Raw genomic sequence first — 25748 nt, forward strand, 5'->3', positions numbered from 1 at the left:
AATGTGTTTCAAGAGAGTGTGTCACCATTGAAGTATGTGTGATTAAAAATATTTTCATTCAGTAGAGTCCATTAATGAAAAAGACTAACTTCAACGAAAATTTGTTAAAAATACAAATAGAAGTTTAAGTCTTACATTGGATAGAGATAAAAAAAATTAAATACTTAAAAATAAAAAAAAAAACCTATAAATTTTAAGTTAGGAATAATTTTTTTTATACTTGAGTTTGTAATATATCCCTCTCAAAAATATATAAAAATATGACAATATCGAATATCGTAAATCATCCATGACAAAAATAACTTAATAAATAAAACAAATTCATATTTTAGCTGGTAAATATATATCATGATACCAACAATTATATCATAATAAAGTAATATAAATTTTAAAGGCAGAAAATTAAAGGTGTTGTGGTGCTGTGCTTTCTATAATTTTAGAAACAATCTTTTGGCACATGTTTGAGATTTGGCACAAGATATGCCAAAGTAATCTCAATAGTAAAGGCTGCAAGGCGTGCTGAAGGTTGTGCTTTTCCATAAATATTTTATAATTTTTTAGGACGTTGAAGTCATTAAGTCAATCATATATAAAGCTAAGTTCTTTTTCACATATGATTGTATCTTACAATAAAGTTAAATAAATAAATAGATTTTCCATTTCAAAATCAACCTAGGAAAAATTAGCATCTTTTCACACCAAATTAAGCATGGTTTCAGTTCTTGATTGTTCTTGTGATACATGAAATTGTTTAGTTCATCCTCATCCAAAAAGTGAAGCTAGAAAGAAGCATGCCATGGTTCACAGAAGCCTAGTCAATAGGCAATAGATAAGTGCTACCCTCTTCGCCTAGATCATGATGGTGAAACTAATTACTAACACAAACGTCATGTTTAAGTTAAAACCCTAAAATTAAAGTTCCTATAACGAGGGAGATGAAATTTTTTTATTTGAGATATTACTACAAAAATTAGCAAAAAAAAAAAATACTCAATATAATAATTAATTTATAAACCAAAAGTTATTAATTTCTAAAATAATCTTTATTATAAATAAAAAATTATAATTTATTTGTGTATTAAATTTTAAATTGGTCATTAAAATTAATTATTAAAATTTTTGTTACTAAGTAAAATAATGTATAAATTGGTCTCTAATTAATTAGTGATCAATTTAAACATGAATTGCTTTGATAATCAAAATTTTGATGACTAATATTTGTAATCAATTTAGAGTCTAATTTATAAAATAATTATAATTTTTTATTCATAATAAAGACTATTTTAAATACCAATAATTTTTAGGATATAATTAAATATCTAAATTAGTAATTAATTATTTTTTGTCTTTAAAATTAGTTGTTATTTAAATTTGTTTTTGTAGGGTATTAACTTGTTAATTTTTTTTATTTTTTAATGCTAGAATTTGGCATTGAAACTCACTTTAACTTTTACTATCTTGAGGCATTGGTGTGTGTAAAATGGGTTACTTGATAAAATATAGCCATTTTTTGGTTTGGATTAAATTTGAAAAAAAAAATGTTTTTCTTGATGAAGCAAAGGAATTTTGTTTGTGTATGTGCATGCCAGCTTGAATGTAGGAAATGGGATCTCCAAAATATTTGAAAATGGTCACACACGAGTTGCACTAAAGATTTATGATTTTGAAGTTTTCACAGTTTTTTCAATTCCCTACTCAATTATGTTCCCTTTACCGAAAAGCTTTGCCTATTTTGAGCCTCCCAATCTTAAAGATTACACTCATCACACAGTACTTTAATCTCCAATAACAAGCTAGTGCCAACACCATATATTGTCTCCTCATAACACCAACGCTCCTCTTATTATTCTAAAAAATTATACTATGATTTTTATTTTTTTACTCTTATCTTTTATGTCAGACGTGTGACTTAGTGTGAATCATTAATTTTTTCAAAAAAAAAGATAATGATATATTAATTAATGATTCACACTAAGTCACCTTGAAATAAGTCACCTTAAGTAAAGAATCAAAGTCATTGTATTATTGTCATAATATTATTATTATTATTTTTAAATGGAATTTTCAACTATATATTTCTCTTTCTGAATTTGAGTGTGAGGCTTCTAAAGAGTGGACGAAATGGAAAGTTGATCTCAATATCACCTTAGAGTGATATATTAGATGCTCAACCAATTAGCATTTGCCACCTCACAACTTATTCAAAATTTAAAGTCAACCAGTTTAATATAGATGTTGTTTTGTTTTTTAGTTTCTAACATTGTCTTATGAGCAACCAAACCCTAATGTTTAATGTGATCCTCAGATATTCTTTCTACAAGTTCAAAAAATTTTCACTTTAAATTGCTTAATTTTCCCTATAATATGTCTAAAATTCTATCTTACCCATTTATAACCAATGAAATATGCATAGAACTCAAACTCATGGGAATTATAGGTTTAATTGGAATAATCTCATATCAATTCATTCAGACCTAATTTTCATTAATTGGCGGTAAAATAGTGAAAAATTTCTTAACCCATCTCTAACTTTTAATATTAAATATATAATGTCAAAAAAGATAATAATGCATATTTATTTTTCACAAGGAAGGAAGTGAACTTCTTTTTTATTATTTTATTTACACACGTTCTAATCAAGACATGCAAAAGCAAAATATATAGTTTTCGTTGAATTCCTATAGTAGTTCAAAGAAACAAAAAAAGTGTTAAACATTTTGATTCGATCGTGTTAAGACAAAAATAGTGCGTAAGTGAGAATTATAGACATTCCTTCACCTTTTTTCAAGTCGAAACTTGCCTATGTTATAAAGGATAACTCACCTATAATAATTCTAACTTGTTCTGAGTCTAAGCAATGTTTGAAAGTTTTTTACACTAACAGTATGAAGAAGGAATATCGCATATGATGAAAGTTTGACACAAGGTAAAAGAATTTGGTCTATGAGTCACGAGTTGTTCTAGAGCTTGATGACATCGCAACTTGAATTTTTGATCTGAGTTCAAAGTCTCCATCAATGAAAGCAATGAATGGTGAAAGTAGATAGTGGACAGAAGGAAGGACAAGTAGCATTTTAAGATTTCCAGGTAAGCTTGCATGAAAGTTGGATTTTATAGGGTGACACACATAGTGGTGCACAACGAATGCACTCATTAACCTATGCATGGTGATCTACCTCAGTAAACCTCAAGTTTATCTTCTTCTTAAAATGTTTCGTCAGTTGAAAATCACACATCGATTAGAGATTAGACATTTACAATATATATCAGTGACGGTAAACCTCATCTTATAACAGTTTTATGAAATTGAGTTAGACTTATTGTTTTTCAAGATAGTATCAGAGTGATCCAGAGTTTATTCTAACAACATTTTGTGTTTGTTGGATTGATCGTACCATCTGTTATCAGACCCTTATTGGAGTCTATTAATGTATAATCACATATTTGAGATATATATATAATTCGGTGTGAGAGATGTGTTAAAGATCCAACATCGATTAAAGATAAAACAGATTTATAATATATAAATAGGTGTAAATATTATCTTACAATTTGCCAGTTTGTTGGGTTGAGATAGACTCACAAAAGAAAGTATATACAAAATTCAAAATTTTGCTTATAATTCATCACATTGAAACTTAATAAAGAGTGTGCTTACGTCTGATATGTTTCTTAAGATTCCTTTTTAGCGAAGATCATGAGTTAAACTTCTTTGTTTTTATTTTTCTTCTGGACAATTTATCTGTGCTAAACAAATGAAATTTTAGGAGGTTATTTTTTCACCTAGATGCGTAAAAGAGAAGTTTCGTTACCATTATAGTTTATCATTACGTTTAAGACAAGGTTTATAGTCTTTAGACTTGTTGTTTTCATGTGTATAGATAAATAAAATTTTGTTTAGGTGGGGTTAGAGCAACTATGTTTAGTGGCAAGCAAGAAAACAAAAAATAAAAAGGAAGGTTAGAACGAAAAGCTTACTTACTTTTTGGTGTCAATTCTAATTTGAAACACCAGCTAAGTTACATAGCTTGATTATCATATATGTCGGGTACTTGAAAGAAGAGTAAAACACCAAGAAACTTCAGTCCCTTTCACAAGTGCTGTTCTTGGTCATTTCCAATTCTTTCCTTGAGTTCCTTCGAGTGGGTGAAAATTCAAAGAACTTTAATTTGAGGTTAATGGTTATCCATCAATCATTCAGAAAATCATAAACAAATAATTGTGAAAAGATTTTTTTTTTACAAACTAAGGTTAGAATGAAGAGCTCTCTCTTGTAGTTGTGTTGTGAAGCTTAGGAATGGATGATTGTGTTATTTTATGCTTTGATTCTATGTTCTCATAAAGGTTTTTTTCTTTTGTCTTTGTCTTTACCTCACCTTTTCATGGATACCCTTGTAGACTGTTGCAGCATCACTCTATAGTTGGTGCACCCACTGGTCACTCTATATATATATACACATTGCAATGCATAGTCACAAGTTTCATTCTAACTCTACCATACCCTTTTGGGTGTAAAGGGGCATCACCATCCTACATCTTCTTCATTGTAGTAGCTGGGATTGTTTGTGCTTCTCCAATTTCTTCAAACAATAAAATGAGTCATGCACATTCTCATACTGGTTCTGGTTTGTTCTTCTTCTCCTCTTTCTAGTCCTTTATCTTTCTTTTCACCTTGATGAATTTTAGTCTTTGGACTGCTATATATCACTGAATTATAGGACCTTTTTCTTTCTATTCATCTGTTGTTGTGTAAACCATTTGTTATACTATTTTCCTATAGTTTCTTGCTTTACTTAATTTCATCGCTCGCATCATATAAAAGATTGCATGTCTTTTACTTGTATTTTGAATTTTGTTAGTAATTGTTGAAAGTCTTACGTCAACTAAAAATAAAGTTAAATTAGATTATATGTACATAATTTTATACAAATCTCACCTTACAAGTCAGTTACTAATTAATATGTTTTCTCGCCTACAATTATAGGCAGCAGAATGACTCGAGGTACTTTTGAGTTTGGGAAGACATATGTTGTGAGACCCAAAGGTAAACACCAAGCCACTATAATTTGGTTGCATGGTCTTGGTGACAATGGTTTGAGGTATAAATGCTATCTCTCTTTGATTCTGACATTGTCACAACTATTTGTTGTTCATTCTTTCATACAGTTGTCCTATATTCACTTCTCTTTTCCTTTTTACCTTCATGATCTTTAATGCTTTCTAATATTGTACCTTCTTCTTCTTCCAACCTCTCTTTTTTCTTTTCTTTTTCACTGTTCTCTTTTTCACAGCTAAGGTATTTGTGGCACATGGGAATGAATTATTTCATGTTGAATTTTCACACAATTCAACACGTGAAATGCTTTTACCTGTTTCTACACACATTAAGTATGTGGGTCATAAATCATAATTAATATTGGTTGGCATCATGAGAACAAAGACACACACAAATTTTTCACATGACCATGTCACATGAAAATGCAACATGAGAAGATTCATTGTTAGCAACCTCTATGCTTTGTTATGGAACTCAAGGAGCTTAAAACAGTGTGAACTAGTTTCTTCAAACCGGTTCCTGTAATATTTACTTACCTGTGACACACTTATCTAATTTTAAGCTTTGTTTCTTGTAGCTCATCTCAGCTTTTGGAATCCCTTCCACTTCCAAATGTGAGAATTTTGTGTATTGAATCAGTTTGAGATTAACGTTTTTGTGCCAATATTCCAGTTGATAACTGTGAGACCTTTGGGGTGTTTCTCACAATATGATATGACATGATGCAGATAAAATGGATTTGTCCAACTGCTCCCACCCGTCCTGTGGCAATACTTGGTGGTTTTCCCTGCACAGCATGTATTACATACAAAAACTTTTTTATCAATATAAGACTTTTCTAGTCATAAAAAGGAAAAATAACTTGCTTAGTGGCTTATTAATCAGGGTTTGATGTGGGAGAACTTTCAGAAGATGGCCCAGATGATTGGGAGGGTTTGGATGCCTCAGCAACACACATTGCTAACTTGTTGTCAACAGAGCCAGCTGATGGTAAATAAATTAATTAGACATCAATTTTTGCAAATTTACAATGTCAATACATTTCAGTACTGTTATTAGTTAAGAAAATTGAACAATCACTGTTCTATTAGTACTTGCATTCATCTGTTACTTTAGAGATTTACTTTGTTAATCAATGAATTATGTGGTAGTGAAAGTTGCTATTGGAGGGTTCAGCATGGGTGCTGCAATAGCCCTGTACTCTGCAACTTGTTTTGCCATAGGAAGGTATGGAAATGGCATTCCCTACCCTCTCAATCTAAGAACAGTGGTTGGACTCAGTGGTTGGCTTCCAGGATCAAGGTATGTTGTAAAACTATTTGTTAATCATGACATTGGTCTTTTAACACAAACAAACATTTGACTCTGTTTTCTCATTAGATTCCTAATAATCATTTCTGATTTTGTTAACAAATCTGCAATACTTCACATACTAAATTCATACCATTTGAAACCTGCTACTTGCAGGAGCTTAAGGAACAAGATAGAAGTATCACATGAAGCAAGAAGACGAGCAACTTCATTACCCATTTTGTTGTGCCATGGAATCAGTAAGTATCTATAAAACTCAGAAGTAAATGTCATTGTTCCTAATTTTTTAGAGTAAATTCAAAACAGTTTTATTGTAGGTGATGATGTGATCCTTTACAAATATGGTGAAAAATCAGCTCAATCTTTATGCTCATCAGGGTTTCGATATGTTGCATTCAAATCCTATGATGGGTAACTGTTTTTTGTATAGATGAAATCATCATGAATTGGTTGAATCAGGTTTTCAAAGTTTTGGTTTGTGATGTTTTCAGGCTTGGTCATTACACAATTCCCAGAGAGATGGATGAAGTTTGCACTTGGCTTAGTTCAAAGTTGGGGCTTGAAGGGTCCTCATAAGTTGCATAAAATAATGTATCAGTTGTATGCAAACAAATTATTCTATTTAAGAGATTTTGAGATTATAAAATATTCTGTTTTTAACCTTTTTTTTTTTCATATAATATGATATTATAAATTCAAGGCTATATATATATATATATAGCATTGAATTGAACATGGATGAAACGAGGGAATAGCAGCTTATTTAAAAAGTGATGCTGCGTAAAACCGTTACAACATAGTAACTAATTTCTGCGATTATTGTATTCGTCATTCTGGCCCAACCCAAGAGTTTGCTTCACGGCCTCTGTAGCACCTTGGGCCGCGCCCTTCACCTTCTCCCCTGTCTGCTGCAGGAACCCTTGGGTGTTGTCCTTCCCTGATTGGGCCGTTTCCTTCGTTGACTGGCCCATCTGCGAGGCCTTCCCTTGAGCAGCATCTTTGTTCTGTTGGGCCTTCTCCTTTGCCGCTTGGGAAGTGTTGCTGGTCTTGTCCTTCGCAGCTTGGGCTGTTTGTTGGGTCTTATCCTTCGCAGCTTGGGCCATCTCCTGGGCCTTGTCCTTTGCAGCTTGGGCCTTATCTCCGATATTGCCCACAGTCTGCTTTGCCTTTTCCTACATCACCAAACAAAAACAGATTACATGAATATTAATTATTAATTATAAGATGAATATTAATTACAAGGATATGTTTTTAGTCCCTCCAAATTAATTTTTAATCTTTAAAAGTACTAACATTTTATTCTTATCGATATCAAATTTTGTTTTTGTTATGTTTATTTAATATTAAAACAATATTTGAATTAACATTAACATTAAAACAATATTTATCGTACTGCATTTTAAAAAATGCAAGATTAAATTGATAAAATTTTTAAAGAAAAATTAATTTTAAATTTCATTAAAACTACATATTTAACCCTAATTATAAATTAAAAATATCTAAAACAATATTAAATATAGATAATTTTTTTCTCTAAAACATTTGGTGATTCAAGAATGAATTGAAAAAGATTATTACCTCAGTTCGGCCCTTGGTTTCACCAGCACTGTAGCTTTGGTAATGGGATGCCATGTTCTCTTCAGATCTCAAAACACAAAAACTCAAAACTCAGAACTTTTTTTCTTTTTCAAGTGACTCGTGACTATGTTTGAATTGCTTTCTATCTATCTATTTATAGCGTTTCATGCCTTTTGTAGTAAAGGCACGTGTCCAGCTTCATGACACGCATAAGGCACGTGCCGCTCTTAAAATCGAGTGCTATTACAAGCTTTCCATGAGCCTGTGGATTTTTGCCACGTTATCTACTTTTCATCATTTTCTTTTTTCTTTTTCATGTGGAGTAATCTGAAGGAAGAAAGATAAGGAACACAAAAAGATAAAAATCATTTATTTTAAATAACTCCTATAAGAATGCTAAAATGTAATAACAACTAAATAATAGTTTAATAATAATATTTAGAAATCAGTTTAAAACAGGAAATGAATATAAAAGATATAAACTTTCTGTTTATTTATTAACAATAATTAACGTGTAAAAAATACACATTTATCATTCCGTCAGAGAAAATTTTCACAAAAAAATATTTAAACAGAATGTCAGTATTATATTAAATATAAAAAATTTAATATTTTTTTAGTCAATTAAATAGCGTGAGTATTCGTATCTCTTACATAATGCTACGAATTATAAGAAAAAAAATTACTTTAATTTTGTTTTAAATCTACGGTAAATTTAATATTTTTAATTTGTTAAATTTATTTGTTTTATTAAGTATATGTTAGATTATGGATCAAAACATAATAATTACAAAAGAACAATAAACTCTATTAACCTGGAAGAAATCATAGAACGACTATAACACATTGTCAAGTTTGTCTCAATACATAGTTATAATCTAATTATTCTTTTAAAATTATAAATTGTAATTTTATATTTTGTGATTTTATCGTTATTATCCTATCTTTAATCATCATATTATTATATATCATTTCATAGTATGGTTACATCGTTTTATCACTATATTATTATATTAGTATATAATATAATTATACCATATCATCATATTTTCATATTTATAAAAATATAAATTATAATTTTTAAAATTTTAAAACAATAAAATAGTAAAATTATATGTGACAACAATTAAATATAATGACAATACAAAAATAATAATTATATCGATCACTTTTGAACTACATCACTAAATTAATAAAACAAAATAAATATAATTAAAAAATTTAGACTGAATATTTAATATAATATAAAATTTTATTAAAAACTCAATTAAAATTTTCTAAATTTATCCACTACTTAAGACATAACTAAATCTAATTTATATTACTGTTCTAAAGTTAAATTAAAGTCATGAACTTGTAAGCAGTGACAGTTTAAAAAATAGTTCTCTATATTTATATAATAGAAAAATATTTAATTTCATAAAAATATAAAATTTCATGACAATAATATAAAATATTTAAGTTTATGCAAGTTATAATTATAATATACCTATTTTCATGGTTCAAAATTATTGTATAAGTTTTTATTGTCAACATAAAATTAATTTCAGAAGTAAATATAAATTATGCTATTTGGTGTTTCCCATTTAAACAAATCAATATTTTTATAGTGTTTATTTCGGAGACAATTATATATATCATGGCAAACAACACTTTATTTATTAATTTATATATAGCATTTGTTATTTTGTTTAATAGAAAAAAAATTAGAAAATTGTCGGTTTAATACAATCATTGTTTTTTTTTTTTTTAACAATAAAAACATAGTATGGTCTTATTAGTTTTATTTAAATTGTTAATGGTTTAGAGTATCTAGTGATTGTATAGCGTTTGTTCTTTTTATATTTAAAAGATTTAATAATTTATTTACGATTAATTATATATTAATATTACTTTTTTATAAATATACGTGATAATTACTAAAGACAGTATTTAATAATCGCAATAAATTTAAAATATTTATATATCTATTTTTTATTATATTAAAAACGAAAAGGTTATTCCTTTATTTGAATGAAACGAGTCACTCTTTTAATAAATATATTGTTTTGGTGAAGTTGAAGATAAATATTTTAAGAAAAAAATCAATAATTTTTTTTTTAAGAAAAAAAAATATAATTACTCATTTGGTATCTAACTTTTTGGTAAAATTTAATTTGGTATTCATACTTTTAGTTTATTTAATTTAATACTCAAATTATTTAAAGATATTCAATTTGGTCCTCTCTGTTAAGGTGGAGTTAACACCATGTCCGTACAAGACACGTGTCAAGTCATGAAATTTTTAATTTTTTTTTTGAAAAAAATAATTTTTTTTTAAAGAAATTTTTTTTTTTTCAAAAAATATAAAAACTGTTATGTATCAGTTTATCATCGTGCCACGTGACAGTTTATAATCATGGCACGTGACAGAGGTAATAGTTGTTTTTAATTTAGTACCCCAATTTAAATTTTTGGTTCGATTTAGTACCCAATTTTTAAAAATAATCTAATTTCGTCCATTCCAATTTGAGACCAAATTAGTTACTAAATTTAATTATAACTTATATATATAGATTAAAATAATTGTTTTGAATTTATACATCAAATCACTACACCTAAATATTCAAATTATTTTATTTTTTACAAGTGTAAAAATTTTATGTGTAAAAAATTACAAAATTTAAATGTAAAAAATAAAATAATTTAAGTACTTAAGTGAAATGATTTGATGTATATATTAGAAAAAGTTACTGTAATATATATATATAAGTTGTAATTAAGTTTATTTACTAATTTGGTCTCAAATTAGAAAGAACAAAATTAGATCATTTTAAAAAATTAGGGTACTAAATTGAAAACAACTATTATCACTTCCACATGTCATGATGGTAAGCTGTCATGTGACACGATGATAAACTGACACGTGACAGTTTTTTAATTTTTTGAAAAAAAGAATTTAAAAAAAGTTAAAAAATTCATGGCTTGACACGTGTCCTGTACGGACACGATGTTAACTCCGATCTAACGAGATAATTAGAATATTAAATTGAACAACAAAAGTATGATACTGAACTTTAATAAAATGTTAGGATACGAAATTAGTAATTATAAAATATAAAAAAAGTCAATTTGAAATGTTATTGCATGTCTAAAACTATATTAGGATGAAAAGTGTGTTAGATAATTACATGACTAAGTTTTATGATTTTTAATTGATCTGTTTCAAAAATTGTTTTGCTCTGATAATTTATTTTCCTAAATGAAACTAAATTTGCATTTGCTGAATGGGAGTAAGTAACATTAGGGTATGGCAACGTAATAAAAGAAAAGAGTTTTTAATTAATAATCAAGAACGAAGAAGAAAAGAAGAAGAAAGAAGAAGAGGTAGAGAAGCTAAAGTTTGTGTTTGTCGAGTGGTGGGTGAGGTTTTGTTGGGCGGAGAAGAAAGATAAAGAAAGAAGAGAGAGCAATTCGGAATCGGTGGGGTCTACGAGCATCGAAGAGAAGAAGAAAGAATCAATTGAATCGAAAAAAAAATGTCTCTAACTAGCGTGAAGATGTCGGAAGAAGTGTGGTTAAGTTGCCTCACTCATGCATTGTCCACTGAAACCGAAGAGATTATGGGTCTTCTTCTCGGGGACATTCAGGTAATCTGACCTAAAATTTCTTTCTCTGTTGTCGAGTCAATTGAAGAAACGCATAGACGCAGTACCAGGTTTCGATTCGATTAATAATTGTGATGGATTGGGTTGATTCAGCATTCGAAAAACGGGAACGTGACTGCATTGATCTGGGGGGCGTCTCCTCAGACGAGGTCTGATCGGCAGAAGGATCGGGTGGAAACCAACCCTGAGCTGCTGGCCGCCGCTTCTGCCCACGCTGACCGAATGACCGTCGCCACCGGAACGACGACAAGGGTTATCGGTTGGTACCATTCGCACCCTCACATTACAGTTCTCCCTTCCCATGTTGATGTACGCACCCAGGCAATGTATCAGCTTCTTGACACTGGATTTATTGGCTTGATTTTTTCCTGTTACAGTGAAGATGCAAACAAGGTTTGTCTTCAATGCATGGCCAAAACGTTCTTTAATTCGAACTTTTGTTTTTAAGTTTATCGTCAAATCCTTTGGGCTGTGTTCAGGTTGGAAGAATTCAAGTAATTGCTTTCCAGTCAACTGATGGGAAGCAGAATCACACATCAAGACCTATACCCTTGTCTCCTGTAAATAGAAGCTCTATTATTGATATCGATTCTTCGCCAAGTTCCTCGGAGAATTTATCATTGAGACCTGGTTACTTCAAGGCAGAGAGCCCTGTGCAGGACACTGGTGATTCAACAAGTGTCGGTGCTAGTAAGGTATAATTTTTTTTATATTTCAACGTGATTTAAAATTTGGTATTTTGTGCTGTTGGTTGGCCGTACAATACACAATTGTATTTAGAATGCTTATTATGCTTGAATGTAAAATTTGTAAAACATGATGCAGCTTACAGAAATTGTTAGAGGGGTGTTTGTTTCTTTATTAAAATGTAGTTCTGCTTGTTTTTGTGCTTTCCAGTCCCAATTTCAAACAAATCTGTAGATGATTTGAAGAATTATTTTTTTAATGTTTAAATACCATCATGACATTGTTTTCTAGTGTCCACCTCCAGTGGTGTTTTTATTGTGTATTCATATCATGACAAAGTTTTAAATGCCAGATACTTGAACCAACAAGCTTTAGAATCCCGTCTCTCTTTTCAGAATATGAAATGAAGCTATTGGATTCAGTGTTTGGAACTGGGACCAAATGGTAGTAGGATCCATTGATGGGTTAGAGTCAGTTATTTTTAGGAATATGCGTAGTAGTAACTCTGCATTGGTTCTGTATTAGAAACTGCATGGTTGCAGTTATTCATAGAAAATATTAGAGTTAAGTGGGTTAGGAAGGATCCACGGATGGGCTGGAGGCAGATGGGATTCGAAATTGTATGCATGGAATATAAAATAACATCTTGTATTAGTAATTCTGCATTAGTTCCGTATGGGAAACTGCATAGTGGTTGGTATTCATAGAAATTAACATTTTTCAGTAACGTATTAGGATTATATCTAGTAATAGTGGGATGTGTAATTAAGGAAGTGTATTATTATGTGCAGCTTGCGTAAAGAGAGAACTCTCTGTTGGAGACTTTTGTCTCTGGGACAACAAGAATACTGTTGTTTTGTGCATGATTAAGCACTCAATATTGTATTTTATTATAGAACCACCCTTGGCATGTATCCAATCTGCATTTCTTTTCTGAAACTGGTTTTACTTGAAGTTTCTTATTACGACTCTGGATTTTGTGTATACCATTTTGTTGATATGGCAAGATGAGGGTATAAGATAAAACATAAACTCTCCATGTTCACATTATGGGAAATGAATTCAGTCCCTTGCGGTCCTATCAATAAAACTAGTTTTTTTCTTCTATACTGGATTAAAATACTGCATTGTGTTTCCTTACTTTAAGACTTATACAATTATATATTTTTGCCAGGACGGTGGGAGATCAGACTTGGGGAATTTCTTTGCTAATGCTGATGCCAACTACCATCCCAACAATTCAGACATTAACTTAGTTGATGTTGATCCCATGGATATGTCAGATAGTATGCAAGAGGCCATGCATCGTTCAAATTTGGACATGAGGTATATAATATTGATAAGTGCGTAATGCACCACTAATATCTTTATTATTTATCAACTACAGTTTAGGCCTATTTTTGGTATTTGGATTCTGTGTGTCCTCTTGATCCATAAGGGAACATGGTGCTACCGTTCATATCTAGTCTCAAACCTTAGGTGATTTGATAAGATCAAAGATATGTGCTAGGTATTGGCCTTAATAACTTGTTACACCATGAATTTTCTATCAATAAATATAATCACACCGGAGACGGAGATAGGCATTCATTATGTGGATGATTCTCATTCTTGGTGGTTGGTTGAATGATAAACGGAAGCTATAAAATAACTGTAGAGCAACTCTTTACTATAAAACAATAGCATCCTCTTCTGCATTCTTTGTATTATTTTTGGTCAGGTCAGTCATGCTTAATCATTTGAGGTTGACAAGATAGTTTCCCAGTCTTGGGTTTTAAAATGGCTTTTATTGGTTTCAGAGGTGCACAGAACGTAAGAAAAGAAGTTCCCCTTCATGTTGTGCCAGCCTTGTCTATACTCAACCTTGATTCGCCATTATCATCATACGCAGATCTGCAAAATGTACTATTTGAAGAGGAGCGAAGTGCATATAATCAGGCCATCTCACAAAATATGAGGTGATAATTTGATAAAATATATTCTCATTAATACTTCAACGAATTGTCTTTAATTTTCTTGTTTATTTGCTTTATGTCATCATTTTTCTGCTGTCTTCAATTTCCGATGTACCCTTTGTTTCTACTCTCCAGGGATGGGAAAGTGCATCCTCTGACTTTTATACACCACACTTCTACTTATCAGGCTTCCCTGTGCAAGTTGATTGAATACTGGTAAGAGAAAAAATGTCCGTTTTCTAGTTCCTCCTCATTTTCTTCTACTTCTCCAATAACAATTTACTACTTTCTGACTTTACAGTTTAAGTCCTGCTATAAGTACGCTTCAAGATCGACTGAGAGATAATCAAATTCGGGTATTTTTCGAATCATGATAGTTTTTCACTGACCGTATGACTAGCTTAGCTTCTAAAAGTTACATATTTCAAATTCTTTTTGCCCGATCCTCTGTGAAATTCAACCTTTTTTAAACTTTTGTCTAATAATTTCTTACATCTATGTGTTGTATATGATGACAGCTATCAGTTCTGAGTGAAGAAGCCAAAAGTCTGGAGGCTGAGTCATATAATAGAGGTAGCGAAGCAAGTACTGGATCTCCTCGACAAGTTGCATCTCCTACACACCGAGGAGGTTCCTCTCCTGGTCTGAGAAATTTGCACGGTTCACCGGAATCATCAGGTTCTAGGAAGGTGGCAAGTCCTGGTAGCCGGAGCAGAAAAGGATATTGAAGTGAAAACTCTATTTTGAAGTAATGCTTCAACCAATATAATCGATGATGGTGATTTACGATTGTTTTCCTAAAATGGGATGTTTAATAGGTAGAATGTACATGGAAATGGTATTGCCTCAGTTGAAATGATGCTAGATGATGTATTCTGCTAGTAATAGAGTAAAAATGGCGGTTTGGTGATTTCTTTCATTTTGAAGAACACATTATTGAAATTATCAAATGGCATTCACGGTTGGATTAAAAGCATTTTGAATAGCCCTTTATTTGATTTCTTTTTTCCTTTTATCACTATACACGACTTTTTTTTGGTGGGACTGAAAATTGAATTCGTTGCATTTAACCAAATGCTACGGTCAAAGGAACTTTGTGCGATTCGTGGTTTATTAGATCAATAAAGATATTTGAAAATTGTCGGTTGTGATGTTAGTCAGGGTAAACATTTTTAGGATGGGTCTTGAGTAATTTGATTATTTTAAACGTGTATGCCGCGTGTGTATATACAATTTACATGAAAAAAATTATGTAATCTATCTCTAACATTATATAAATAACAATATATAAAGATATATATTTTTTCGTTTATATTTTGTTATCTTAATTTTAATTTTAATTATTATTTTAAAAATTAATTATTTTATAAATAGTTTATTTTTAATCATTATTTTAAAAATTTCTTTTTTTAACGGTTATTTATTTATTTTTTTCTATATATATTTTATTCTTTTTAATTTTAACAATTATATATTTTTTATTGATTTTAACTTAAATTTTGATGAAAATAAAATAATCGAACATACCGTATCTGTTTTCGCTAGTAATGATAATTATAATATGTGTGTGTTTTCATGATAATTATAATAAAAGGTTAATAGTTTATATGTATATAATAGGTAAGTATTTGTTTTAGTGATTTGCAACACTTGTCAACAGTTCTTAATTTGGTAATAGATGGGCCAATTTCATTTGTATATGATAAAACATTACATTGATTAAAGCTCGTGTTCAAAAATTGAATTTAAATTAATCAAATTAAAAATAAAGCATAACTCTACCTAAATAAGTTGAATTGTTTCTTGAAAAAACGTAAAAATGGCATTTTCTTACTTTTCTAACAAAGAAGTTTCGAAGTTAATAAGGAAAAGGACAAATTAAATAATCCAATGCCATAAAAGAAAAATGAAATTTAGATTTTAGTTCAAATCTGACAATAACTATATCATCTTGGAAGAAAATACAAAAGCTCCGAATGATCTAAATTATGGTGATATACGTGCAAGAAAAGTTCTACATTTAAATCAATATTTATGAAGGATATACGTAAAATTAAAGTGTCTATATATTTATTGCATTAGACTTATTTATTGTTGAATTATTGATTCAAAATACTTGTTGCTAAAGATGTGTGTTTATAATCTCGTGCTTTGTTTCTACATAAACTTTGCTATACGTAGGGAAGGTTCTGGAACTGTTCTGTTAATCTGAAATAAAATGATTAAACTAATAGTTAGTATAATGCTTAAACTATAAACTTCATATAACTCTTAATATATGCACTCATGTTTATTCTATTTATTTATGTTGTTATTTCTTCTTACAGACAATAACCGTTTTTTTCTTAATATTTTTGATAAAATAGCAACTACCTTTCAAATGGAGTAAATAATTTATATGCACTTATTTTATTTTTACAAAATATACTCATATTTTTATCATTAAAATATTACTTTAATGTTTGTATGCACTTACATTGTATGTTTTTTCAATGCTATTTAAAATAAACTAGTGTTATTTATTGCAAAATGTTATAATAATTTATCCATACTCGTTTCCTTTTACATATTATTTACTTATTATTGCATATTTTGGTTCTTTGTATCTCTATAACATGAATTAGAAAAAAAGTAAAAAAGAGGTAACATTATAAAACTTGATACTCTGTGGTCTCTTTAGAATTGTTCTGAGCTAATGTAGAATAACACAAAAATAATAATAAGATAATTTAAAATAGAACAAATGTGGATGTATATGAAAAAAATAAATAATTAAAAGTAGTCTATAGTTTAAATGCTATATATATTGACCAATAATTTAAGCTGTTTATTAAACGTTTGATCATTTCACTTAAAAATATTTAAGTTTATTAAAGTATGAATATCATTAAATTTATGGTTAAATAGTTACACATTAATGTGTAATATTTGTATGAAACTTATATAAGAGATTGAAATTATCTCTAATCTATATACGAGAGAATAAATTTATTAGTTTTATTCTTTACATATGTTTAACTTTTAATTAATACGTGTTATAAAATAAAGGTAATAAGAGAGACAAAGGAGAGGAAGAATAGAGAATGAGAGAGTAGGGAGCAACTTCTGTTTTTATGTGTGTCGCATTACTGATAGGACGAGTCCTATTTATAGGTACAATATGGTAACCCAGAAAGGATATAAAATCAAATAGTAAATACAAAATATTACATCATAAAGAGTAATGAATAATATGATTATCAATCATATGAGTAATTGTATAAATCAATGGACGACCATTAATTCATAACACTCCCCCTTGGGTGTCCATTGATAAAAGAATGTGCCTCGTTAAAACCTTACTAGGAAAAACCCTTTGGGATAAAAACCTAGTGAAGGAAAAAGAGTACATCATTCTATATAATATTGTTCTTTGCATCTTCTAATTTCTCCCCCTCATGTAAACTTACATCATTAAGATGGCGGAGTCCAATCCTATGAACCAATTGCTCAAAAGTTCTCCTTGGCAAAGACTTTGTAAATAAATCTGCTAGATTTTCACATGAGCGAATCTTTTGGATCTCTACATCACCATTTCTTTGAAGATCATGAGTGAAAAAGAATTTTGGAAGAATATGTTTTGTTCTGTCTCCTTTAATATATCCTTCTTTCAATTGAGCAATGCATGCACTATTGTCTTCATATATCGTTGTTGGTTTCATTTTTCCCAAGGATAAACCACAAGTTTGTCGCACATGTTGAATTATAGACCTTAACCAAACACATTCACGACTTGCCTCATGTAATGCTAAAATTTCTGCATGATTTGACGATGTTGCTGTTATTGTTTGTTTCACAGATCGCCATGAAATCGCTGTGCCACCACATGTGAACAAATATCCTGTTTGTGATCGACCATTATGAGGATCTGATAAATAACCTGCATCTGCATAACCCATTAGATCTAATTTTGAATCATTTGGGTAAAACAAGCCCATATTCATAGTGCCTTTAAGGTAACGGAGTATTTGTTTTACTCCATTCCAATGTCTTCTTGTAGGTGAAGAACTATATCTTGCTAACAAATTTACAGCAAATGCTATATCGGGTCGAGTATAATTAGCAAGATACATTAGTGCTCCTATAGCACTAAGATATGGTACTTCAGGACCAAGTAGTTCTTCATCTTTTTCTTGAGGTCTAAAAGGGTCTTTATCAACATCTAATGACCTCACCACCATTGGAGTGCATAGTGAATGTGATTTGTCCATATAGAACTTTTTAAGCACTTTCGTTATATAAGCTTCTTGATGTACAAGAACACCTTTGTTTAAATACTCAATTTGTAATCCCAAACAAAACTTTGTCCTTCCAAGATCCTTCATCTCAAATTCTTTCTTTAAACAATCAATTGCCTTTGTGAGCTCATTAGGAGTTCCAACTATGTTTATGTCATCTACATAAACAGCAATTATGGCAAATTCATTCTCGGATCTTTTCATATAAATACAAGGACAAATAGGGTCATTTTTATACCCTTCCTTTAATAAGTACTCACTTAGACGGTTATACCACATACGTCCTGATTGTTTCAATCCATAAAGGGACTTATTCAATTTTATTGAATAATCCTTTTTAGAATTTGCTTTGTTGGGCACATTAAATCCTTCAGGGAGTTTCATATAAATATCATTTTCCAAAGAGCCATACAAATAGGCTGTAACAACATCCATGAGGTGCAAATTCAAACCTTCTTGTGCAACAAGGCTAATTAAATATCTAAATGTTGTTGCATCCAATACTGGAGAATATGTCTCCTCAAAATCAATACCAGGTCTTTGTGAAAAACCTTGAGCAACTAACCGTGCTTTGTATCTAACAATTTCACCATTCTCATTTCGTTTTTGTACAAAAACCCATCTGTACCCAATAGGTTTTACACCCTCAGGTGTGCGAACTACAGGTCCAAAAACCTTTCGTTTAGCAAGCGAATCTAATTCTGCTTGGATTGCATCTTTCCATTTTGGCCAATCATTTCTTTGCCGACAATCTTCAATTGTCATTGGTTCTTGATCATCATTGTCACTTATGACATCCTTTGCTACATTATATGCAAAAACCTCGTCAATATTGACTTTATTTCGATTCCATATTTTATGATTCATGACATAATTTATTGAGATCTCATCATTTTCAACAATTTCAGGTACCTGAGGTTCTTCTGGAACCGAATCATTGATTATGTCAAAAGAATCTTTTGGGACTTTTACCCCCTCGATTAGGCCATCTTGCCTTTTTTCCCTTTTTCTCACACGAGGATTTTTATCTTTGGAACCCAAAGGCCTACCACGCTTTAGGCGTGTTTGAGATTCATTTGCTATATTAGATTGTCCAACAGGAATATCAATTCTGATTGGAGTATTAGCAGCGGGTATATGCGACTTAGTTACCCTTTTTGTGTCAGTAAAAGCATCTGGTAATTGGTTGGCCAATTTTTGTAAATGAATTATCCGTTGAACTTCTAGTTCACACTCTTTTGTACGAGGATCAAGATGAGATAATGATAATTCATTCCAACCAATATCTTTTTCCAGTTTCTTTCTTTCTCCCCCTAACGTTGGAAAAATTGATTCATCAAAATGACTATCAGCAAATCGAGCTGTAAATAAGTCACCTGTTGATGGTTCAAGATATTTTATTATCGATGGAGAATCATATCCAACATATATTCCCAAACGTCTTTGAGGACCCATCATAGTCCTTTTTGGTGGGGAAATTGGGACATATACAGCACACCCAAAAATTCTTAAATGAGAAATATTTGGTTGTTGACCAAAAACCAACTGTAAAGGAGAGTATTTGTGATAACTTGTTGGTCTGATGCGAATCAATACTGCAGCATGCAGAATTGCATATCCCCAAGTAGTCATTGGAAGATTAGCTTTCATAAGTAAAGGTCGTGCAATCAATTTTAGACGTTTTATCAATGATTCTGCAAGTCCATTTTGAGTATGAACATGTGCTACTGGATGTTCAACTTCAATTCCAATTGACATACAATACTCATTAAAAGCATGAGATGTAAATTCACCAGCATTATCAAGACGAATTTTCTTAATTGGATAATCTGGGAAGTGGGCTCTTAACTTGATCAATTGTGCTAATAACTTAGCAAATGCTTGATTTCGAGTTGATAGTAAACAAATATGTGACCATCTAGTGGACGCATCAATTAATACCATGAAATATCTAAATGATCCACATGGTGGGTGTATTGGACCACAAATATCACCTTGTATTCGTTCTAAAAATGAGATTGACTCATTTCTAATTTTTTCTGGTGATGGTCTTATTATCAATTTTCCCTGCGAACATGCAGTACATGAGAAATCATTGGACTGAAGAAGCTTTTGACTTTTAAGTGGATGTCCACATGAGTTTTCAGCTATTTTTCGCATCATGATATATCCAGGATGACCCAACCGATCATGCCAAACAAGAAATTCATTCTTATTTGTAAGCTTCTGGCTTACAATAACATGCGTCTCAATCGCATTAATATATGTGTAGTACAAGCCATAAGAGAAGGCTGATAATTTCTCCAATACACATTTTTTATTTGACTCAATTTGAGTGATATAAAGATATTCAACATCTCCTTCATTATTTGTCTCAATATGATATCCATTTAGACGAATATCCTTGAAACTTAATAAGTTTCTATTGGACTTAGGAGAATAAAATGCATTTTTAATATGCAATCTTGTACCTCTTGGCAGAAGTACTGTAGCTCTTCCAGAGCCTTCAATTATATTTGTAGTACCAGAAATAGTACTAACATTGACTTCTCGCATTACCAAAGTAGAGAAAAATTTATTACTCTTGAGAATTGTATGAGTTGTTGCACTATCAGCAAGGCACAGATCCTCATCATTGGTGTTAATGCCAATATTCATTCTTCATATAAACATAAATATCAATATTAGAGATTACTTTGTAAGAGGAGAGAAAGAAAAAAAAAAATAAAATAGAGGATTTTATTCATAAAAACATAAAAACTTGTACATATAAAAGCAACATGAATTAAATATAAAACATTGTCTTAAAAATTAATCATAAAATAAAACTATTTTCTAACACTCCCATCACCAATAAGGTGATCAATGCTTCCATCGGGTTTAGAAAAGAAATCACCAATATCAAGATGAGTAGTATCCATATGACCATAATCAGAATCACCATCTTCATAAGCAAAGTGTGTTTCTACATTCTTCTTTTTAAGTGATTCTTGGTAGAGTTCAACAAGATGCTTTGGTGTATAACAGGCACGGGTCCAATGACCTTTATTACCACAACGGTAACATATATTTTCAGCCTTTTTGCCATTATTTTCACCCCTTTCTTTTTCCTTTTTCGCATTCTTGTTCCACTTCTGTTGATGAAGTTTCTCTTTGAAAATTTCCTTTATAACCATGTCCACGACCATGATTAATAGCACGACCACGACCACGACCATGGCTACGACCACGGCCAAAATTACGACCACGATTATTATTATGGTCTTGACCTCGTCCATGATTATATGGATCAGATGTTGCTGCATTCACTTCTGGGAATGGAGCAGAACCAGTTGGTCGGGCCTCATGATTTTTCATCAAGAGCTCATTATTTTGTTCAGCCACAAGAAGGCATGAAATCAATTCATAATATTGATTGCTCCATTCACTTCTGGGAATGGAGCAGATTAGGCGGATCTCATGATTTTTCATCAAAAGCTTTATTGCTTTGTCCAGCCAGCCATGCATAGGCATGAAATAAATTCACAATATTTGTGAAGTCTCTTTTCACAATATTTTTGTTATGAGCAAATTAGTTGCTTTATTTCTTTATTTAATGGTATCCCAATATCCATTGCATCTAAATATATTTCAACATTTAAAATCCAATATAAGGAATTCTTCCTTACAATATCAAGGGTCACAAATCCAAATTTTGCAACGTTTCGCGTGTTTAAAACTAACACATAAAATAATAATATTAATAATAATCATCATCATCAAAATAATAATATTAATAATAATCATCGTCATAATAAAAATATTATGACAGAGAATTTTGCAACGTTTCGCGTGTTTAAAACTAGCACATAAAATATTAATATAATCAAATTTCATGTATGAAATTATTAAAATCAAATAATAATAATAATAATAATATGACAGAGAAAAATAAATCAAACAATTATCATTACACAAAAAAAAAGAAAATGAGATAAAGTTTGTGAATGAGAAAAAGATTAGAAAGAACCTCGGTTAAGGAATATAGAGCGTTGTTCTTAGGGAAAAAAAAAATATGCCTTCACGCTCAGTTGGATAACCCTCGTGCTGATAACGTGTTATAAAATAAAGGTAATAAGAGAGACAAAGGAGAGGAAGAATAGAGAATGAGAGAGTAGGGAGCAACTTCTGTTTTTATGTGTGTCGCATTACTGATAGGACGAGTCCTATTTATAGGTACAATATGGTAACCCAGAAAGGATATAAAATCAAATAGTAAATACAAAATATTACATCATAAAGAGTAATGAATAATATGATTATCAATCATATGAGTAATTGTATAAATCAATGGACGACCATTAATTCATAACAATACGAAATTTAACGAGCTGTACTTGAATAATATTTTATTCCTAATTTATTTATATTATTTCTATAACAAAAAAGTGCGTTTAAGTAAGCAATTTAACCAAGTGTGAATTCATCTAAAGTTGAATGCAAACTTCCAAAAGTCAAAAAATGAATTAAGACCACAAATTCCAAGATTTGGAAATTTGGATTCACTTGCCATGTTGGTTGAAATTAAAGTGCTCCTTCAGAAATGCTTTTAGCTTTAAGCATGCATGCCTTGAAGAAAAGATTGATAAAGGAGAAAGACTATCTCTATTCCACTTTCGCTTTCTGATTTTGGAGTAAAAGGAACAGATTTTTGTTAATCCTATAACATACTTTACTTACATTACTTGCAGTGATGCATGAAATCTTGGAAGTGTTGTACAAAAATCAAAAGTATCGTATCTTTGGAATTGTAGCATGCATGGTTTTCTTTTCTCTTTTAGAATTCAATGATTCCATTTATCAAAAAGTATTCATTCTCTTTTTCTGTGGCTTCTCCCATTATATAAACCATCTTCCTCGTCATCACTTATTCACTCATCACCACCTTCTTCTTCAGCTTCTGCTTCTCTGATTTGTTCAAGCTTTGCATCATCTTCAGGTTGGTCTTTGTACGTAGTTACTCTCTTTTTTCCTTATGAATGAAGTGAAAGAGATGCATAGAAAAAAATGAAACTTGCATATGTATTGTTTGAGAAAATGCTTTAGTAGTGAAACTGTGTGAGGTTTGATTGTTAATATTTGTTTGAGTGGTGTTAAAAGTGCAGAGAAGAAATGATGAGAGTGGGAGACTGGAAGTGCAGGTCATGCCAGCACCTGAACTTTCAGAGGAGAGAGTGTTGCCAACGTTGTGGGGATTGTAAAGGTGGAGAGGGGAATGGTTATGGTGGTTTTGGCACTGAGTCAGATGTTCGACCAGGTGACTGGTACTGTGATGCATCTAACTGTGCTTCACATAACTTTGCTACCCGTTCAACCTGCTTCCAGTGTGGTGCTTCCAGGAACCACTCAGCTGCTGCTCACACTTCATCTTCAAAACCCTCTTGGAAACCTGGATGGAAGCATGGTGATTGGATATGTAACAGGTGATCACTCATATATATCTTAGATGGAGTGATATTTTTGAGTCTAGATTCTCTCGTGCTGTTTTTGGTATGGTAGTCTTTTCTGCTGAGCATTAAAAATACAATATGTTGATATTTTAAAACGTCAAAATTAGTGATAATTAATATATTATGAAGGTACAGTAGATGAACCGTACAAAAAATCCAGCAAAAAATCCAAAATCGATATTTTTAGACTTAAATTTCAGGACAACTTTCTATTATAATTTGAGGTGACATCTTCTGACTGATTTTGAAATAAAAAATTATACTATAATTCTCATTTTTTTTTACTCTCATCATTTATTTTTTGACATGACTTTATGAATCACTGATTTTTTTCAAAAAAAAAATAGTGGTCTATTAATCAATGAATCTCACTAAACTACATCAGAATAAATGATAAGAATCAAAATATAAAAATCATATTGTTCGAAAGAAAATATAAAAATAAAAAAATAAACAAATGAAAGATCACTTAAAATATGTGATTATCAAAATTGTTAAAATATTATTTTTCATTTTATATATGCTACGTTATTTTATTTATTTTAACGAAATTTTGATGAATCATCAACTCTCTTCCATGTGTTTCTTGTGATGACAATTTGTTTTTCACTTTCTGCAGATCTGGATGCAATGAACATAACTTCGCTAGCAGAATGGAATGTTTTAAATGCTGTGCTCCAAGAGACTTGCATTAGAAATAAGATTATCCAGTTTTGGGTATATTCACCATTCATATATTAGCATTACAACTTGTTTTACAAGGATTTAAGAATTTAATAATTAATTTACTTCATGATATTAAATTAGTAATTAATTGATATATATGTTCTTTAAATTATTGAAAAAGCTAACAAGAATCCATTCTCATGATTTTCCTTTTAGATAATAGATCATTAACTAAAAATCGATACTTAATGTATCAAACCAAAATTTAATAGAATTAAAAGAGAGAAGCCAAAAATTATATTTTGTCCTCAGTTTTCATAAACACAAAAAGTAAGATTTTTTCAGAAAAAAAAATGTTTTTTCTTCTTATATCCTTATAGTACCCAAACTAGGGAAGATTTTAATTTTTGCGATAAATTGCCATTTTCAGTTTCAATTTTTCTTATTACAATCAAGCAAACATATGATGTATGCTTCGATTGATGCTCAAAATAAAGAAAAAAATATAGTGTAAGTCACCATAGTTTGTTTTAATTTGTTGTTATTATAATATCATTGCTACGGGGAGCACATATAATGTTCTCAATACTTTTACCATGTTATTTCATATTTAAATAATTGATACATAAATTTATTTAATCATAAAAAATTAAACAAATCATATTTTTATAATTTGTTAGCTATTAGTTTCCCTACAAATTAAAATATTAACTTAATCTGTAGTTAAAATAATAATAATAATATAAATTTTATTTACAAGCAATAATATATTGTAAAAAATGTTGGATATATTTCATACCAAAGTATAATATATAAGTAGTGTATAATCTTTACTTTATAAGGTATTTTTTTATTTATATTGGTCTATTTATTATATAAAAAATGTTCATACTCAATTTTCACATCCTTTCCAACATTTAATTAATTTAATTTTACTCTTTTAATTGATTCATTCTAAATGATTTTATATTTTAAAGTAAAAATATTATTTTGTTGATATCGGATAGGTGTTGAATAGAATATCAGATGTTCATGTATCATAACATCTTATTATTATAATAGAATCAGAATACTTCAAAATC

The 25748-nt window shown here is 30.2% G+C and overlaps 4 protein-coding genes across 6 annotated transcripts; 3 read left to right on the forward strand and 1 right to left on the reverse strand.

Moving 5' to 3' along the window:
- Nucleotides 1–4012: 4012 nt before the first annotated feature.
- LOC114183495 (acyl-protein thioesterase 2-like) lies at nucleotides 4013–7029 on the forward strand. Of its 2 annotated transcripts, none has more exons than XM_028070528.1 (9): nucleotides 4013–4174; nucleotides 4985–5099; nucleotides 5634–5670; nucleotides 5785–5854; nucleotides 5942–6046; nucleotides 6208–6358; nucleotides 6524–6606; nucleotides 6685–6778; nucleotides 6859–7029. In XM_028070528.1, the coding sequence occupies exons 2-9, from the start codon at nucleotides 4993–4995 to the stop codon at nucleotides 6941–6943; spliced, it is 732 nt and encodes a 243-aa protein (XP_027926329.1). In that variant the 5' UTR covers nucleotides 4013–4174; nucleotides 4985–4992; the 3' UTR covers nucleotides 6944–7029. The 2 variants fall into 2 exon arrangements, with proteins under 2 accessions (XP_027926329.1, XP_027926328.1); XM_028070527.1 differs by lacking the exon at nucleotides 4013–4174 and adding an exon at nucleotides 4233–4625.
- On the reverse strand, nucleotides 6998–8075 carry LOC114183496 (late embryogenesis abundant protein 2-like). Its single transcript, XM_028070529.1, has 2 exons — nucleotides 7946–8075; nucleotides 6998–7539 (listed from the first exon to the last, which is right to left on the reverse strand). Exons 1-2 carry the CDS (start codon nucleotides 7997–7999, stop codon nucleotides 7171–7173), a joined length of 423 nt encoding a protein of 140 aa, XP_027926330.1. The 5' UTR covers nucleotides 8000–8075; the 3' UTR covers nucleotides 6998–7170.
- A 3193-nt stretch (nucleotides 8076–11268) lies between these two features.
- Nucleotides 11269–15210, forward strand: LOC114183239 (lys-63-specific deubiquitinase BRCC36-like). Its single transcript, XM_028070174.1, has 8 exons — nucleotides 11269–11574; nucleotides 11686–11985; nucleotides 12072–12287; nucleotides 13454–13605; nucleotides 14079–14237; nucleotides 14370–14450; nucleotides 14536–14590; nucleotides 14753–15210. The coding sequence occupies exons 1-8, from the start codon at nucleotides 11464–11466 to the stop codon at nucleotides 14960–14962; spliced, it is 1284 nt and encodes a 427-aa protein (XP_027925975.1). The 5' UTR covers nucleotides 11269–11463; the 3' UTR covers nucleotides 14963–15210.
- Nucleotides 15211–22975: 7765 nt separating this feature from the next.
- On the forward strand, nucleotides 22976–24883 carry LOC114186133 (zinc finger Ran-binding domain-containing protein 2-like). 2 transcript variants are annotated; one of them, XM_028074162.1, is made up of 3 exons: nucleotides 22976–23489; nucleotides 23656–23973; nucleotides 24620–24883. In XM_028074162.1, the coding sequence occupies exons 2-3, from the start codon at nucleotides 23663–23665 to the stop codon at nucleotides 24693–24695; spliced, it is 387 nt and encodes a 128-aa protein (XP_027929963.1). In that variant the 5' UTR covers nucleotides 22976–23489; nucleotides 23656–23662; the 3' UTR covers nucleotides 24696–24883. The 2 variants fall into 2 exon arrangements, with proteins under 2 accessions (XP_027929963.1, XP_027929961.1); XM_028074160.1 differs by having other exon boundaries at nucleotides 22978–23489; nucleotides 23651–23973.
- The last annotated feature ends 865 nt before the right edge of the window (nucleotides 24884–25748 follow it).

Source organism: Vigna unguiculata, chromosome 5 (genome assembly GCF_004118075.2).
Source record: "Vigna unguiculata cultivar IT97K-499-35 chromosome 5, ASM411807v1, whole genome shotgun sequence".
Taxonomy (NCBI): domain Eukaryota; kingdom Viridiplantae; phylum Streptophyta; class Magnoliopsida; order Fabales; family Fabaceae; genus Vigna; species Vigna unguiculata.

Bases quoted from the DNA above. Each gene is read 5' to 3' on its own strand.
- LOC114183495 (XM_028070527.1), top strand. From the start codon at position 4,595: ATGAGTCATGCACATTCTCATACTGGTTCTG. The intron at 6,047-6,207 runs GTAAATAAATTA...ATTATGTGGTAG, and splicing joins GTCAACAGAGCCAGCTGATG to TGAAAGTTGCTATTGGAGGG. The intron at 6,779-6,858 runs GTAACTGTTTTT...TGATGTTTTCAG, and splicing joins GCATTCAAATCCTATGATGG to GCTTGGTCATTACACAATTC.
- LOC114183496 (XM_028070529.1), bottom strand. From the start codon at position 7,999: ATGGCATCCCATTACCAAAGCTACAGTGCTGGTGAAACCAAGGGCCGA. The intron at 7,540-7,945 runs GTAATAATCTTT...TTGGTGATGTAG, and splicing joins AAACCAAGGGCCGAACTGAG to GAAAAGGCAAAGCAGACTGT.
- LOC114183239 (XM_028070174.1), top strand. From the start codon at position 11,464: ATGTCTCTAACTAGCGTGAAGATGTCGGAAGAAGTGTGGTTAAGTTGC. The intron at 11,986-12,071 runs GTTTGTCTTCAA...GGCTGTGTTCAG, and splicing joins ACAGTGAAGATGCAAACAAG to GTTGGAAGAATTCAAGTAAT. The intron at 12,288-13,453 runs GTATAATTTTTT...TATTTTTGCCAG, and splicing joins CAAGTGTCGGTGCTAGTAAG to GACGGTGGGAGATCAGACTT.
- LOC114186133 (XM_028074162.1), top strand. From the start codon at position 23,663: ATGATGAGAGTGGGAGACTGGAAGTGCAGGTCATGCCAGCACCTGAAC. The intron at 23,974-24,619 runs GTGATCACTCAT...CACTTTCTGCAG, and splicing joins GGTGATTGGATATGTAACAG to ATCTGGATGCAATGAACATA.